The 12,508-nt window shown below is 40.4% G+C and overlaps 1 protein-coding gene across 6 annotated transcripts in view; it reads left to right on the top strand.

Annotated features, from left to right (window-relative positions):
• The window catches only part of LOC124863579 (RNA binding protein fox-1 homolog 2-like), a 69,804-nt gene that overhangs the window by 19,705 nt on the left and 37,591 nt on the right, over window positions 1–12,508 (top strand). Inside the window, exon 1 of one of the 6 annotated variants that reach the window (XM_047358024.1) lies at window positions 785–998. The exons of the other annotated variants lie outside the window; for them this stretch is intronic. Within the exon in view, the coding sequence (XP_047213980.1) occupies window positions 837–998 (162 nt within the window). The 5' untranslated portion in view covers window positions 785–836. Of the gene's footprint in view, window positions 1–784; window positions 999–12,508 lie in introns of those variants that run through there. 6 annotated transcript variants of the gene reach the window in all.

The following is a 12,508-nucleotide window of genomic DNA, read 5'->3' as shown; positions in this document are numbered from 1 at the left end:
TCCCTCCCATATGAAAATGCAGTGCAAGGAACTGCACTCCCATCTCTGCAAATTAAGCGCCTCCTAACAATGCAGTGTTGGAAAGTGGCGGAACTGAGCCAGAAGGGGGGAAAAAAGGCGCAATGCAGCGAAATACAGATTCTCGTTTGGCTTGAAGCACCAGGTTCTGGAATTGGAGCTCAGTTGGACAGCTGCAGGAGAGAGATGATGATCTAGGAGCCTACCCACGCAACTAGCTACTTTTCTGGCCTACCTACCACTGCTTATTACAGCTGACAGCCTGCCATGCAATAAATAAATCATCCAAAAAAGCTGCAATGCAGTGGGGGTCGCATTCTGTACTTTCAGGCAGCCAGCGTGTGGATTGAAGGCATCATCTTCTTCCTTTCATGTTTCTTCTCCCTGCAGAGGCTTGAAGACTCACCAAAAACAGCTGTCTGACTCCATCCGGAGACAGGGTTAGTTGGCTACATGGAGGGATGGATGCTTTGTTGGATAGGAGGCACTGAGTCCGAAAAGGAGGGAACGATTTTAAAAGAGGGGCGGGAACAAGAGGAAGCAAGGGGGTAGCAGCAAGACGTGAATGACATTCTCGGAGCAAAGAGGAGGAGAGAAGAGACTCAGGCTGGCAGGAGGAGAGAGACGAATAGGCCCAAGGGGGATCAGAGCGGTCGGGCCGAGTCAAGTAGAAGAGAGGTTGAGAGTGACAGACAGACGGAGCTTGTGTGCCGGAGAAGTGGGAAGAGGGGGGACGCCATCTAAGTGAAAGGGGGGGGGGGGTACAAGGGAGAGTTTGAACGTCTGAGACAGACGTGGACTGAAGCCATCTTCAGCTCATGGTCCTGGGGCACAGGCGCAGGAGAGGTGGAGGAATACGAGGAGGACAAGAGACACAAAGGGAAGGAGAGGGGGAAAGTACTGGGATAGTGGAGAGCTGGTCAGCAGTTGTTCCTCTAGATCAGACAATGATGGGGCTGTACTACCCAGCTCTGCTTCCGGTAAGTTTACTTCTTCAGCAGAGCGTGTTTTTAAAAACTACCTCGTGCATGTGTCCGTTGATGTAAGGCAGAGTTGCAGAAACTATACCAGTTATTTCTTATGAGTTTAGTTTGGCCTTATGTGAGTAATTGGTGTGCTGTTTATGGTACTGCCCTGTTCTGCTTTGCTTTGTCTTGGCCCAGGTGAGGCCTTTGTCAGATAGTTGGCAGACTTTCAGACCAGCAGCAGGGCTTGTCCCAGCAGCTCTGCTGTTCTCTCCTTGTATAACACTCTGCAACCAATATTTGCCGATTGTATTGCTTGTTTTGTTGAAGTTCAAAATGCAGTAATTAGGATTTTGTGGCCGATGGTCCTGATTTCATTGATCTGTCTTTAAAGATTTTAACTGATTCAGATTTTTCTTTATGAAATATAATATGGGCAGCTATACAAATAGTATTACATATTTATATTATGAGCGGAGGCCATTTCACATGGCTGTCTGAAAGAGCAGTCACAGTAAAACAGTATTGCTATTTTTAAAATACACACAAAGTGATTAAGGAGTTGATATTTCAAACTGCGTATGGCATCATATATCACCGATTAGTGCAGCCAGTGCAGCTGGCATTGCTGAAACGGAGACCTTTCTTTATATATGCTTTCCTTTTCCTAACTCTGAGATTTCCAAAAGACATTTTCACAACCCAGCTTGACGCGGTCGTCCTTGGTTCGATTCCCGGTATAACTATGAAAGAGATAAAATGGAGCAACTTTGGAGTGTATTCAGACTTCATGTTAGCTGCTGATAGTCTTGCTCTCACATTCTCTGACAGCCAGAAAGAACTGCAGACAATGTCTTGGCATGTTGTAAGACGAGCTTAGTTTGAACAGCTTCTGCCTGTGTCTTCTGGCTTCCCCTCATTGATACTGAAAATAGATAAAATTGAGTTATCTTCCCTTAGGAGTGGCATTCACTCTGAAGAGTCATGTTCTTAGCGCCACCTGTTAGCAGCTGGGATGGGATTCTCTAATTGGAAAACTTGTGAGTTTCACCACCGATCAAGCTGGCCAGATCCATTCATCGATTAAGTTCTTGGTGCATTTTAAATCTTTGCTGATGGTTGTTTTATTATAATATAGATTATTTTCTTGTCGTGTTACTCCAGCAGAGGCAAAGGACGGGCAAAAACTGTATTTGCATTACGCTTGCTGAGTAAAACCTTTCACTGAAAACTTAAAATCCTAATTTACAATACAGTTTATGTTAGGTACTAGGGGTGTTTTTAGCATACGGTGGGTGTGTCTGTGCTACTTTAGCTAAGAGACAGCCTGCGGATGAGAACTGCTCTCTGGCTCTGTTCTAGCACGTCCTGCTCTCTGCTCGTGGTTCCCTCTGAGCCCGAAGGCGGCTGTTGGGAGCGGATCGAGATCATAAAGAGGAGAATGCACACAGACGCGAGGTAGCAACTGCTAAAACCTCATGTGTAGACATGCACATTTACATTTGATACTGCAGTCTTTCTACAGGATAGCTGCACACAGTGTCACGTTATGTTTCATACGCATGTGTTTGTGTGTGTGTGCCACATGTCATGTGGAGAGAGGATAGAGGCAAAGGCTTTGTCGAGCAGTTTTTACCGTTGTCATCCAAGCTGTCCATGCAGTTTAAACTTCATCTGTCCACTGGATTGAAAGAGGCAGGTGCTGAGGCAAACTTGTTTCTGTGCACAAAATCACCACTTTTTTTGTCTCTTTTACAAGTCTGAAACACACATTTTGTATGTTAACAAATATACAAGAACATGTCAGATTTACATTATTAATCTGTTTGGTGTAGACATGCACCGATCTGTGATTTATGGTTGATTGCTGATCTTGGGTTTTTGTAAAGCTTTGACCTGCTGATAATTTAAAAGTTTTTTTTTTTTAGGAACTATAATTCACACCTCTCAAAATGTATTTTGGCTGGCCTTCCTGTTGGGAGCGGTCATTAATTACTATTTATCACAGGAAGAAGTGACGTGAGAGAACATTTGAACCCTGGAGATAAATGTATTTGCCTGACAGTTAAGCCCACAATTATTCATAACCCTGGCAGATTTAGATTTGAAATAATCTTTTAATTTTACTAACAAATTCTTTTTGATGAAAGTAAATTTAACATTTTAAGGTGGCAATTATAAAAAGGGTTTGATTGGGGTAATGCCAATAAAGAAGCATGAACAGTGGTGCGCAAAACTAACCAAAAAGTTTGCTTTGCTAGCCCATATTTTGGTAACTAAAATATTATCTTTGCTAATGCTAAACCGCTCAACAGATTAAAAACATCAGCTGAAACTAGCACTGCTAACTGCCAGGGCGACTAACTTGAAGAATAACACTTCGTAACTGCAATAGAAAACTGCCAGCAGCTGCGTCACATAATGATACCTGCATGTTTACCTGCATAGTTATTTTAGTAGTGATAGTAAATATTTTGAACAGGCTTTAGCATCTTATATTAGCAATTTGTTCATACTGGTCTATTCTCACCTGTTAAATGTCACAATTTAAATGCATCTCTTGTGGAGAAGCAATCGTCTCTCTGTTTTCTTCTGCCCTTTGTTGTTTTCCCTGTTTTGCTTTCAATTTTCCTGCAAACATGTGCATCTTGAAGCTACAAACATTATTCATCTTCAACAAGAATGACGCCAAATAGAGGATATAACTCGTAACGAGGGATGGATGGGTTGTTCCGTGTGGGAATGCACTGTGAAGGTGACACTCCACCAGCCAGATCTTTCCTCTGCAAAATTTATCTCACCGCTTTCTATTTTTGGCAGCCTATCTCTCTAGAATGTTGTAGATAAGTTATTTAGAGTACAGGAGTAACTGAGTTTGTCTGTGTAAGATTTAGGACACTGTTCTACAGTTATATTTTAGGTTTAAATAAGGAGGAAAGAGAACATTTTTTGATTCGCCTCTCCTTAAGAGAAGGTTGAATCCATCAGACTTTACTCGATGATCTTGCTTTGTCTGAAAGTCTGAAAAAGTATATCTGGATAAATATGGAAAGCATGGAAAAATATCTGTCTTCCCAACTTTATTCAAAATCTCAATCATTCCATTCCACATTTATCCATCTGTCCATTTACACCTCCATCCATCCTTCCATTTATGCATCCATCTTTTTATCAATCTGTTAATTCATTTGTCCATCTATTTATTTGATTGTCCATCTATCCGTCCGTCCGTACAGGCATCTGGACAGCCGTTCTTCTGTTTGTTCATTCTGTTTGTCCTTCCTCTCTCCCATCGTCCTTCTGTCCAATAGTTAAAGCATGACTACTGTAGAAATATCTACCATATATGTATATCTTTCTTCAGTGTTCACAAAACATTGATTGAAAGTTTGCATGAAAAATGGATAGAAATTCTCTCCTCTTAGGCTTGTGGCTGTAACTTTGTGCACACGCCCATACCTGCTGGGCTGTAATGGCTACCTGCCCTGCTGTCAGCACATATCAGGCTGATGCCAGCAAACACAAACTGCAGGTAGCACATGAATTAGACAGCACTGCTCTGAAGGCTGAACCTGAATGTTCATATTTTGGTAGTGACCATCTAAAGGCGGATGTGCCTGACTTCCAACTTTTTAGTATAGTTAATATTTTAAATTTTCACGAGTACATCTAAAACTACCAGACTGAGCTCATTTTCATTGGAAAAATTAGAAAATAAATGTAAATACTTCTGTCATGGAGATTGGGATTTTTGTTGTAGCCATATGATCCAACTGTGCTGCACATTTATCAAAGCAATAAGTTGGTTTAGTCAGGGATTTAATAAGGAGCACTTTAATGCTTAGCCACATTATCTACTGCACTGGACAGAACCACAGGGTGGGAATAATGGTATTTGTACTTTATAACCCTTAGAGAAAGTTCCAGACTAAAGTAAAGCCAGTTAAAACTGAGCTCTCTGTACAGCTGGCCTAATGTACTGTGTGAAGCCACTCCACCTCAGAGTTAACTGTTTCCTCACCGCCCCTAAAGCTGCAAAGATATTGTCTGACACTAATGCTGCTCTAAGTGTCCGCTGCCTCGGGCTCCGAGGCCGTATGCAGTTGGGGTGAGGTGTGAACGTCCTCCACATGACACCTCACAGCGCGCATTCATGATCGTACACAGGCTGAGCGCACATGATGTGGAACACAGATGCGAATGCAGTACAGCCTAGAATTGAATTGCAGATATCAGTTTTAGTGGTCCCTGATTTCTCTTTACGGACTATGATATAAGGAGATAAAGGAACAGCATTTTAGAATCTTTTTTGGTCATTATGTATATTAGGAGCAAAGGCGACGTCACACCAAGTATGACAGAGCAGTTGCTGTAAAATGTTTTTTTGCTGTTAAATTACAGACAAAATGATTACGAAGTTCTTATTTTGAGCTGTTTTTAGCATCTAATATTAGGTATTAGCACAGAAGGTGACGTTAGCCTTACTGAATCAGCAATCTGCATGGGTGTTTTCTGGAGAATGCAGACACCTACCTTGACTTTATATAAAATTCTGAACCCCTCCCAGTGTTTGCACAATTAACACAGACATTATGAACAAAAACTAAAAGCTAAAATGGATAAAAACAGCACGCATTTGCTGCACTGTTCAGCCTTCCTGTTACCTGCGTTAAGCCTCGCTCTTCCTCATAGCCTGAATGAACCGCGGACATGTCTCAACATGCTACAGGAAATGGTTTCCTTTTAAATAGCTTCTTACTTTAACTTCGTTCTTATTAGCATTACCTGTTCCAGATGTCTAATATATCAGGATTGCTGTAGATTGATTGATTTGATCGTTGACTCATTGTTTAATTGATTTATTCATTGATGAATTCATTTGCTCTTTTCATCCCTTCTTATCATTCCTTCTACAGTGTTTACCATGTTTAAAAATTGACATTTTCATGTTTGTATTGTTCAGAACATTTTTAAAATTTGCGAAGTAGGCTGGATTTTTCCATCCATCCAACAAGATAAATCCCATTTCTCTGACATGATACAGCTGTTTGCATGATAATAAAGAATAATGAAAAATAGCATGTAAAACTTTACATATATATATATATTTCAAATTAAATTGTTACATAATGTCATTTTTATGGTTAAATGTTAACATTTGTTTTGGTAGAAATGCGATAATCTAAATACTGCATAGCTGTATATTTTTGGCCTTTGTTGCCCAAGTTGGAATGAACAAAAGCCTGTCCCTCTCATTATGATAATGATGCTGACACTGATGATGATCAGAGCTGTCGATAAACATGCTACATGTGACAGATCTCAGCAGGCCTATAAAGCCACTGGCAATGACAGACAGCAGACTGTTTGTTTGAGTCATGAGATTGCAGTTGCATGGCAAAACGTCTCCGTTCCACCTGTCAGGTCACGCTTTCAGTTTTTTAACTCAACTGAAAGCTGAGGAAGTCCCACTAGCTACATAATGCATGTGTGTCAGATCATGAGAATCTGCAGGAGTTCTTTGGGGTCCAAGTGAGTTATTTGTTTTCACCAGAGGGAGAACACGAGGCTCGAATGAACAGTTCTAATAAGAACAATTATCGGTCTGCCGGGGCGACTGCAGCAGAGTGTAACCTGGAGGAAAACACAGCATGGCATAATGTACTACACTGTAAAGTGACCCCTCTGTAGCACATTAAAACCCTGACTCTGCATTTTCTAGTTTTCATTGTTCTGTGTATTGTAAGGAAAAATACCTTTTTTATGGCAGTGATCCCAGCTGTGCTATGCTGATTTAAAACTACACCTAATATGTTTTACAATGCCTTGCAAAAGTATTCATACCTCTTGGACTTCATGATTTGTCAAGAACACAAACTTCAATATGTGTTATAGGTATTTTATGTAGACTAAAACAAAAAAGTGCAAAGTAATGAAGTGTAAAATCTAAAAGTGTGTTGGGCATTTCTATTCAGCTCTCCTCCTCCTTAGGAAATGACCTCAGGCTTCATCAAATGGGATGAAGAGCATTAAGTGCCATGCATTTACACTCTTCATGCCATGATATCTTTAACCATTTGGAAAGACGCATAGATATAACGTGAAATAGAACTTAGTTACCCAGACTCTAAAGCTTACAGAAGATATCATAATGATCAATGATCATAATGATGTCTTGGTTGATCAAAACCGATATCTTCATTGCCGTTATTTAGAAAAGCATTACCACAGCTTGATGCTCCCAAAACCATGTTTCACTATAGGAATGGTGTGTTTAGGGGGATTTGGAGTATTAGATTATTGCCAAATTTTGTGTTTTGCATGTAGGGCAAAACATTTACATTGGATCTTCCCCTAGCCGAACACCTGCTCAGATCAGACTAAAAGGGTGAATATAAATACACACCACACTCTTCAGATTTTTTTAAATTTGGAAAACATTTTGAAAACAATGTCTTTTTCTTTCATGTCACAAATATACACTCTATAGTATTGGTCTCTTCCAGTATACAAAAAGGAAAATACATTGAAATTTGTGGTTTAAACACAACAAAGTTCAAAGGGTATGAATACTTTAGCATGGCATTGCAAATCCAAATATTCACCGATGCGTCTTAATAATAAAATCGGCCAATTTTGAATGGACCAAAGCCAGGAGTTAGAGGCGGGGGGGTTTCCATACTTACATGACCATGTAAGGAGAAAGGCTGTGTCTTCTCCACAGTTCAGACTAGGATTAAAGCAACCTCAATGGTGTGTGGTGGTGGTTTAAAGGAGAAATTTAATGGATGGGGCTGGTTGTTAGGAAGGTGGGAGATGAAGGTAAGCACTACTTACTAGAACCACAGGGAAAGAAAGGGGATGGTTTGCAGCAGTAGGGGAACCTATAAGTAGAGCAGCTCTTTCTGCAGCGAGACAACTTTGCAGACACTTAGACAAATGATCATGAATTGGTTTGATTTGCCCTGCGATGGACTGGCGACCTGTCCAGGGTGTGCCCCACCTCTCGCCCATTGACTGCTGGAGATAGGCACCAGCTCCCCGTGACCCACTATGGAATAAGCGGTAGAAAATGACTGACTGACTGGTTTGATTGATGAGCTTCAGTAGCTTCACTACGTGGCTGTCAGTTCTGTCCGCGAGGCTCATTTGTGCTTTCCTCGGAGAGTTGGAGGCTACAGTTGGAGACGCTGGCATGATAAGCTTGAAAGGAGCCTCCCCTCCCCCTCACTTCTTTTGGGTGTATGGAAAACCATATGGTGTTGCAGGTAGCTCAGCTGCTGCAGATTTCTCTGGGTGCATGAGTTCAGTGCTCTAATGAATAAGCCTTCCTCCCACTGTGTTTTTTTTGATTAGGGTTGTGTCGTGACCTTCTCTGTCACTTCTGCTCAGCTTGATTTCCGTGCCGTTTCAACTTGAAGCCTGGTCTGTTTAAATCATATCTCAGAGTGTCAGAATTCACTGTGGAAAGTTTTCAGGCCAGCTCTAACGTAATTTGAATTCCTCATAATTTCCTCTACGACGCCACTCCTAGGCCTCATTTTTATTTTTCCATCATCCCTTTATTTTCCATTTCCCTCCTTCCTCTGCTTGACTAAATAATCCTGCCATATAGGAGTGAGCAGCTCCATGGTATGGAGGACCAGTTCTGCCAATTAGGAATAATTTCTAAAATAAATCAGTAGCTTAATAAATGAATTACTTGCCTGATAAATAGTTTAGCTGATAAATTAATGTGGCATTAAACTCAACAACAAAAAGGAAAGAATCTATTCAATAACTCACCATTTTAATCTTTAGCTGTTATGTGTCTGTCATTATTTTCATTTAATTTTTTAACACCTCTCTATTTTTGCTTTAATTTTTGACAGATGTGAATTTATATATAATTTTCCCAGCCCAGGAAGGATGACTCCTTCCTGGTCCCTCCTTTATTTGTTACTGTACACTTCTATCAGTCTCATTTCTGTTGGTCAGAAGCAAGACAGTCGGCTGTTTGGAAAGTTGGAAAGTCACGGCATGGAAACTAGGATCACTGCTCATTACTGTTATTAAGATGTAGCTGCTGGCTGGCCTTAACTATTCAAGCAGCGAATATGAGCTTCATAGAATTCAAATTTTCCTCCAGAATTAATATATTAGCAGCAGAAATTTTGTTTTTTTGCTTTAATTAACACCAGGTAGATCATGTTTTACAGTGTTGTTTGAAATCTTTTTGTTAATTTAGTAAAACTGTAATGGTTTTTTTTTTTTTAAGGGTAATAGGCACCCCTCAAATTTGGCCAATATAAACACAAAAACCCTGCAGTAAAACATCATCATGACATGGGGATGCTTTTCTTCAGCAGGGACAGTGAAGAGGGTCAGAGTGATGGGAAGGTTGATACAGCTAAATAACAGGGCAATCCTGGAAGACAACTTGCTAGAGACTGCAGAAGACTTGAGACTGGGGTAGAGGTCCATGGTCCTGCAGGACAACGGCCCAAAACAGATCAAAATATACTAGTGGTTTAGTATGACCCAGCAGGTCTGGACCTAATTCCAACTGAGAATCTGTGGCAAGACTTAAAACTTGATGATCAGAGACAGACTCCATCCAGTCTGACTGAACTTGAGCAGTTCTGCAACGAGGAAAATTTCGGTCCAGCTGTAGAAAGCTGGCAGCCCCAGAAGTCTTGTAGCTGGAACCACAACAAAAGATTCTTCTGCAAATTATTGAGTATGCGTCCTTTCCACTTCACAATCATAAGCTACTTTCTGGTTGAATTTTCTAACAAGGTCCCAACAAGGGGTGTTTAGATATATTCAAGACAGTGAAGATATTTAACCCCGCACTACTGAATCAGTCTCAGAATAAAACTAGATAATCAAGAGTTAAGATTGCAGCATTCAGTCAATAACGTCTTCTCTCCCTGCACTCCGCCTCCTGCATTTGCTGCTCGATATTTCATTCATCCTGTTTTCCTTCCTTCTGCCCAGCACCCAGTGTCCTGAAAGAAATGAACCCCTGAGCTGGGCTATGCCTGTAAGACACACCCTTTGGTGGCTTCATACAGGTCACTGCATGTTCATGGGCTCACATGCCTTAACAAGTGCACACATCCAGGGAAGGCAGAAACCTAACCAGTGAATTTCTGTTGCTTTGATTTGTTGGTCCCTTTTCTGTCGATAGGTGACATTAAACTTGTACTCGGCCTTGGCACAATAGGAATGGCAGCAACATGAGTTTTCCAGTGCTTTCTATCTCTTCCTCGCCTGGATTGTGCAACATCCGCTATCTGCCAGGCTCAGTCCCCAGAAGCTGTCTGTGCTGCAATGGGCCTTTCAGCCTGTTTCAGTTGCCTGTTATACTGCCCATCGCTGCAGCAGAGCAGTGAGCTGTCAAGCTATATGATTAGAGGGAGAGCCCATTCACGTTGCGGCATCTTAGTAACTCCGGCTAATTAAAAAGGCTGTCTGGAGACAGAGTGTCTCCGGGCGTCAGCCAGCCCAGGTTCAGCTCACGGCAGAGGGCCAACCACTGAGTCACGTCATTACCATGGGATCATCCAGAATGGTACAAAATCTGATTCTGGATATATTAATTGAACACATCATATATATTATGTTCATTTTCAATGATTACTCAGCTAAAAATTATATTTATAATAAGAAGTATAAGTTAAACGCATTTGAGATCCACTCAGTGTCAGCATTTTGCATAAGTTTTGCTTGCCTGTTATTACTGAGTTCACACGACAGTACATGTTAGCTGCATCCCCATTAAAGCCTCACTCATTTACATTTTGACTGTTTTGTAGTGATTTTTTTTGTATGAATGGCACCCTTGGTGAGTCCCTTTTACAGCCACCTCACTGTAAAGTCATAGCAATCCAGCAATATATATAATTTTGCAGTATTAAAAAATGTATAATATAAATTGACCAACTATAAAATGTAATTTAAAGCATCTGCGATCAGTTGTGAATAATTCAAGCCAGGGTTTTGACCATTGTCTATGTTGTGCTGTTCATGTTTGTCTCAGCCTAAGGTGGTCTGAAGGCAATAGAAAGGCTATTTTATGTTTTACAAAGGATGCTTTAGAAATATCCCGACTAGTCTAGACTAGTGTAAAATCTTGATAAGGGGTGGGCATTTATCATATCATTTATTGTTATTGTGAAAATATTTCTTATCATGATAAGAATTTTGATTATTGTAACAACAGAAATTCTAAATAATGATTTAAAACTCCCAAAAACTAGCTGTATTGTCGAAATTTTTATTTTCACAATTTTCTCCACTGTTTGTTCCATGAGAGCATCAATAAATATCAATAAATTCAAGAAAATGATTAAATGCAGTTACTGTGAGCACTGGTGTCCTCATGAAGCCTGTTTAAAAATTGGTATAGTTTTTAAGAGCAGCACTTGTGTTTGTAAGGGGCTATGATTGCTCTAACATGCAGTTACAGCCACACGGTTCCCTAAAAAAGACTGAAAAGAAATTGTAAATTGTTTTTATTATCACTTTTATCATTAGCACAATAAATACCACAAAATACCATGATAAAATATTACGTTCATATCGCCCACCCCTTATCTTGATCACTGGTCAAATTCCAGCCCTTGCTTCCTTAAACACAAAAATGGCCCTTTCATTTAGCACTGAATTGTTTCTTACCACCACACCAACTTTGTATACAGTAATATTTGCTTTCAGTGCCACCGCCATACCATGCCCCACCTTGGGCAGAAAGCCATATTTAAACACTCCCACTGCCGTTATCAGACAGTAAAATCAGAAGAAAAGCAGCTTATTAAGACCACATATTGAACAGAAAGTATGATGCTGTCTGGTGGAAATGACACTTTGGTTAAAGATAGCTGTATTTTCGTCTTAAGCTATCTGCTCACCAGTTTAAGAAAAAGAAAACAACATCAACCTATATGTCTATTTTTGTCATGTCCTGTCCAATTTGCTGCCTTAACCAGATGTAGTTTGTCAAGCGATTTCCCCCCACACTGCATGGCAACCAGACCCACCATACTGTTTGTCTCAGCTGGCAGGGCAGAGCACAAAATGGGAATAAAGGATCAAAATGCATGGCTGACTGCTCTGAAGTCAAGTTTCTTTCTCCTGTGGATAAAAGACTGTTTGCTCATAAAGTTGCTATATTTACCACTATGATTGTATAACACAGTGTTGAACCTTTACTGATAAAAAGAGTTTCGGTTTATCTGGTTTGAAAAGGTTTTTTTCCTCTTTTTCTATTATCCATCTTTTCATTTCTTTTACTTCCTTTGTTGTAAAGCTGTTTCTTATACAGCTCAGTCCAAGATGCCCTTGGGTGCAAAAAAGGATTTAGACTAGCTGTAGTGCAGAGTCACCACACATGAAAAATGCAAGAATATGCTGGCATATTGGTTTTGCTAAAATATGCTGCACATCCAGCTGCAGATACATGTATATTTAGCCTGCAGTATTATTTCCAGCTTTAAAGGTGAAGGGAAAAGACAGAAACAAGCAATCACTGGGCATTGCAG

Source organism: Girardinichthys multiradiatus, chromosome X (assembly GCF_021462225.1).
Source record: "Girardinichthys multiradiatus isolate DD_20200921_A chromosome X, DD_fGirMul_XY1, whole genome shotgun sequence".
Lineage (NCBI taxonomy): Eukaryota > Metazoa > Chordata > Actinopteri > Cyprinodontiformes > Goodeidae > Girardinichthys > Girardinichthys multiradiatus.
This window is presented reverse-complemented; position numbering and strand designations above follow the sequence as displayed.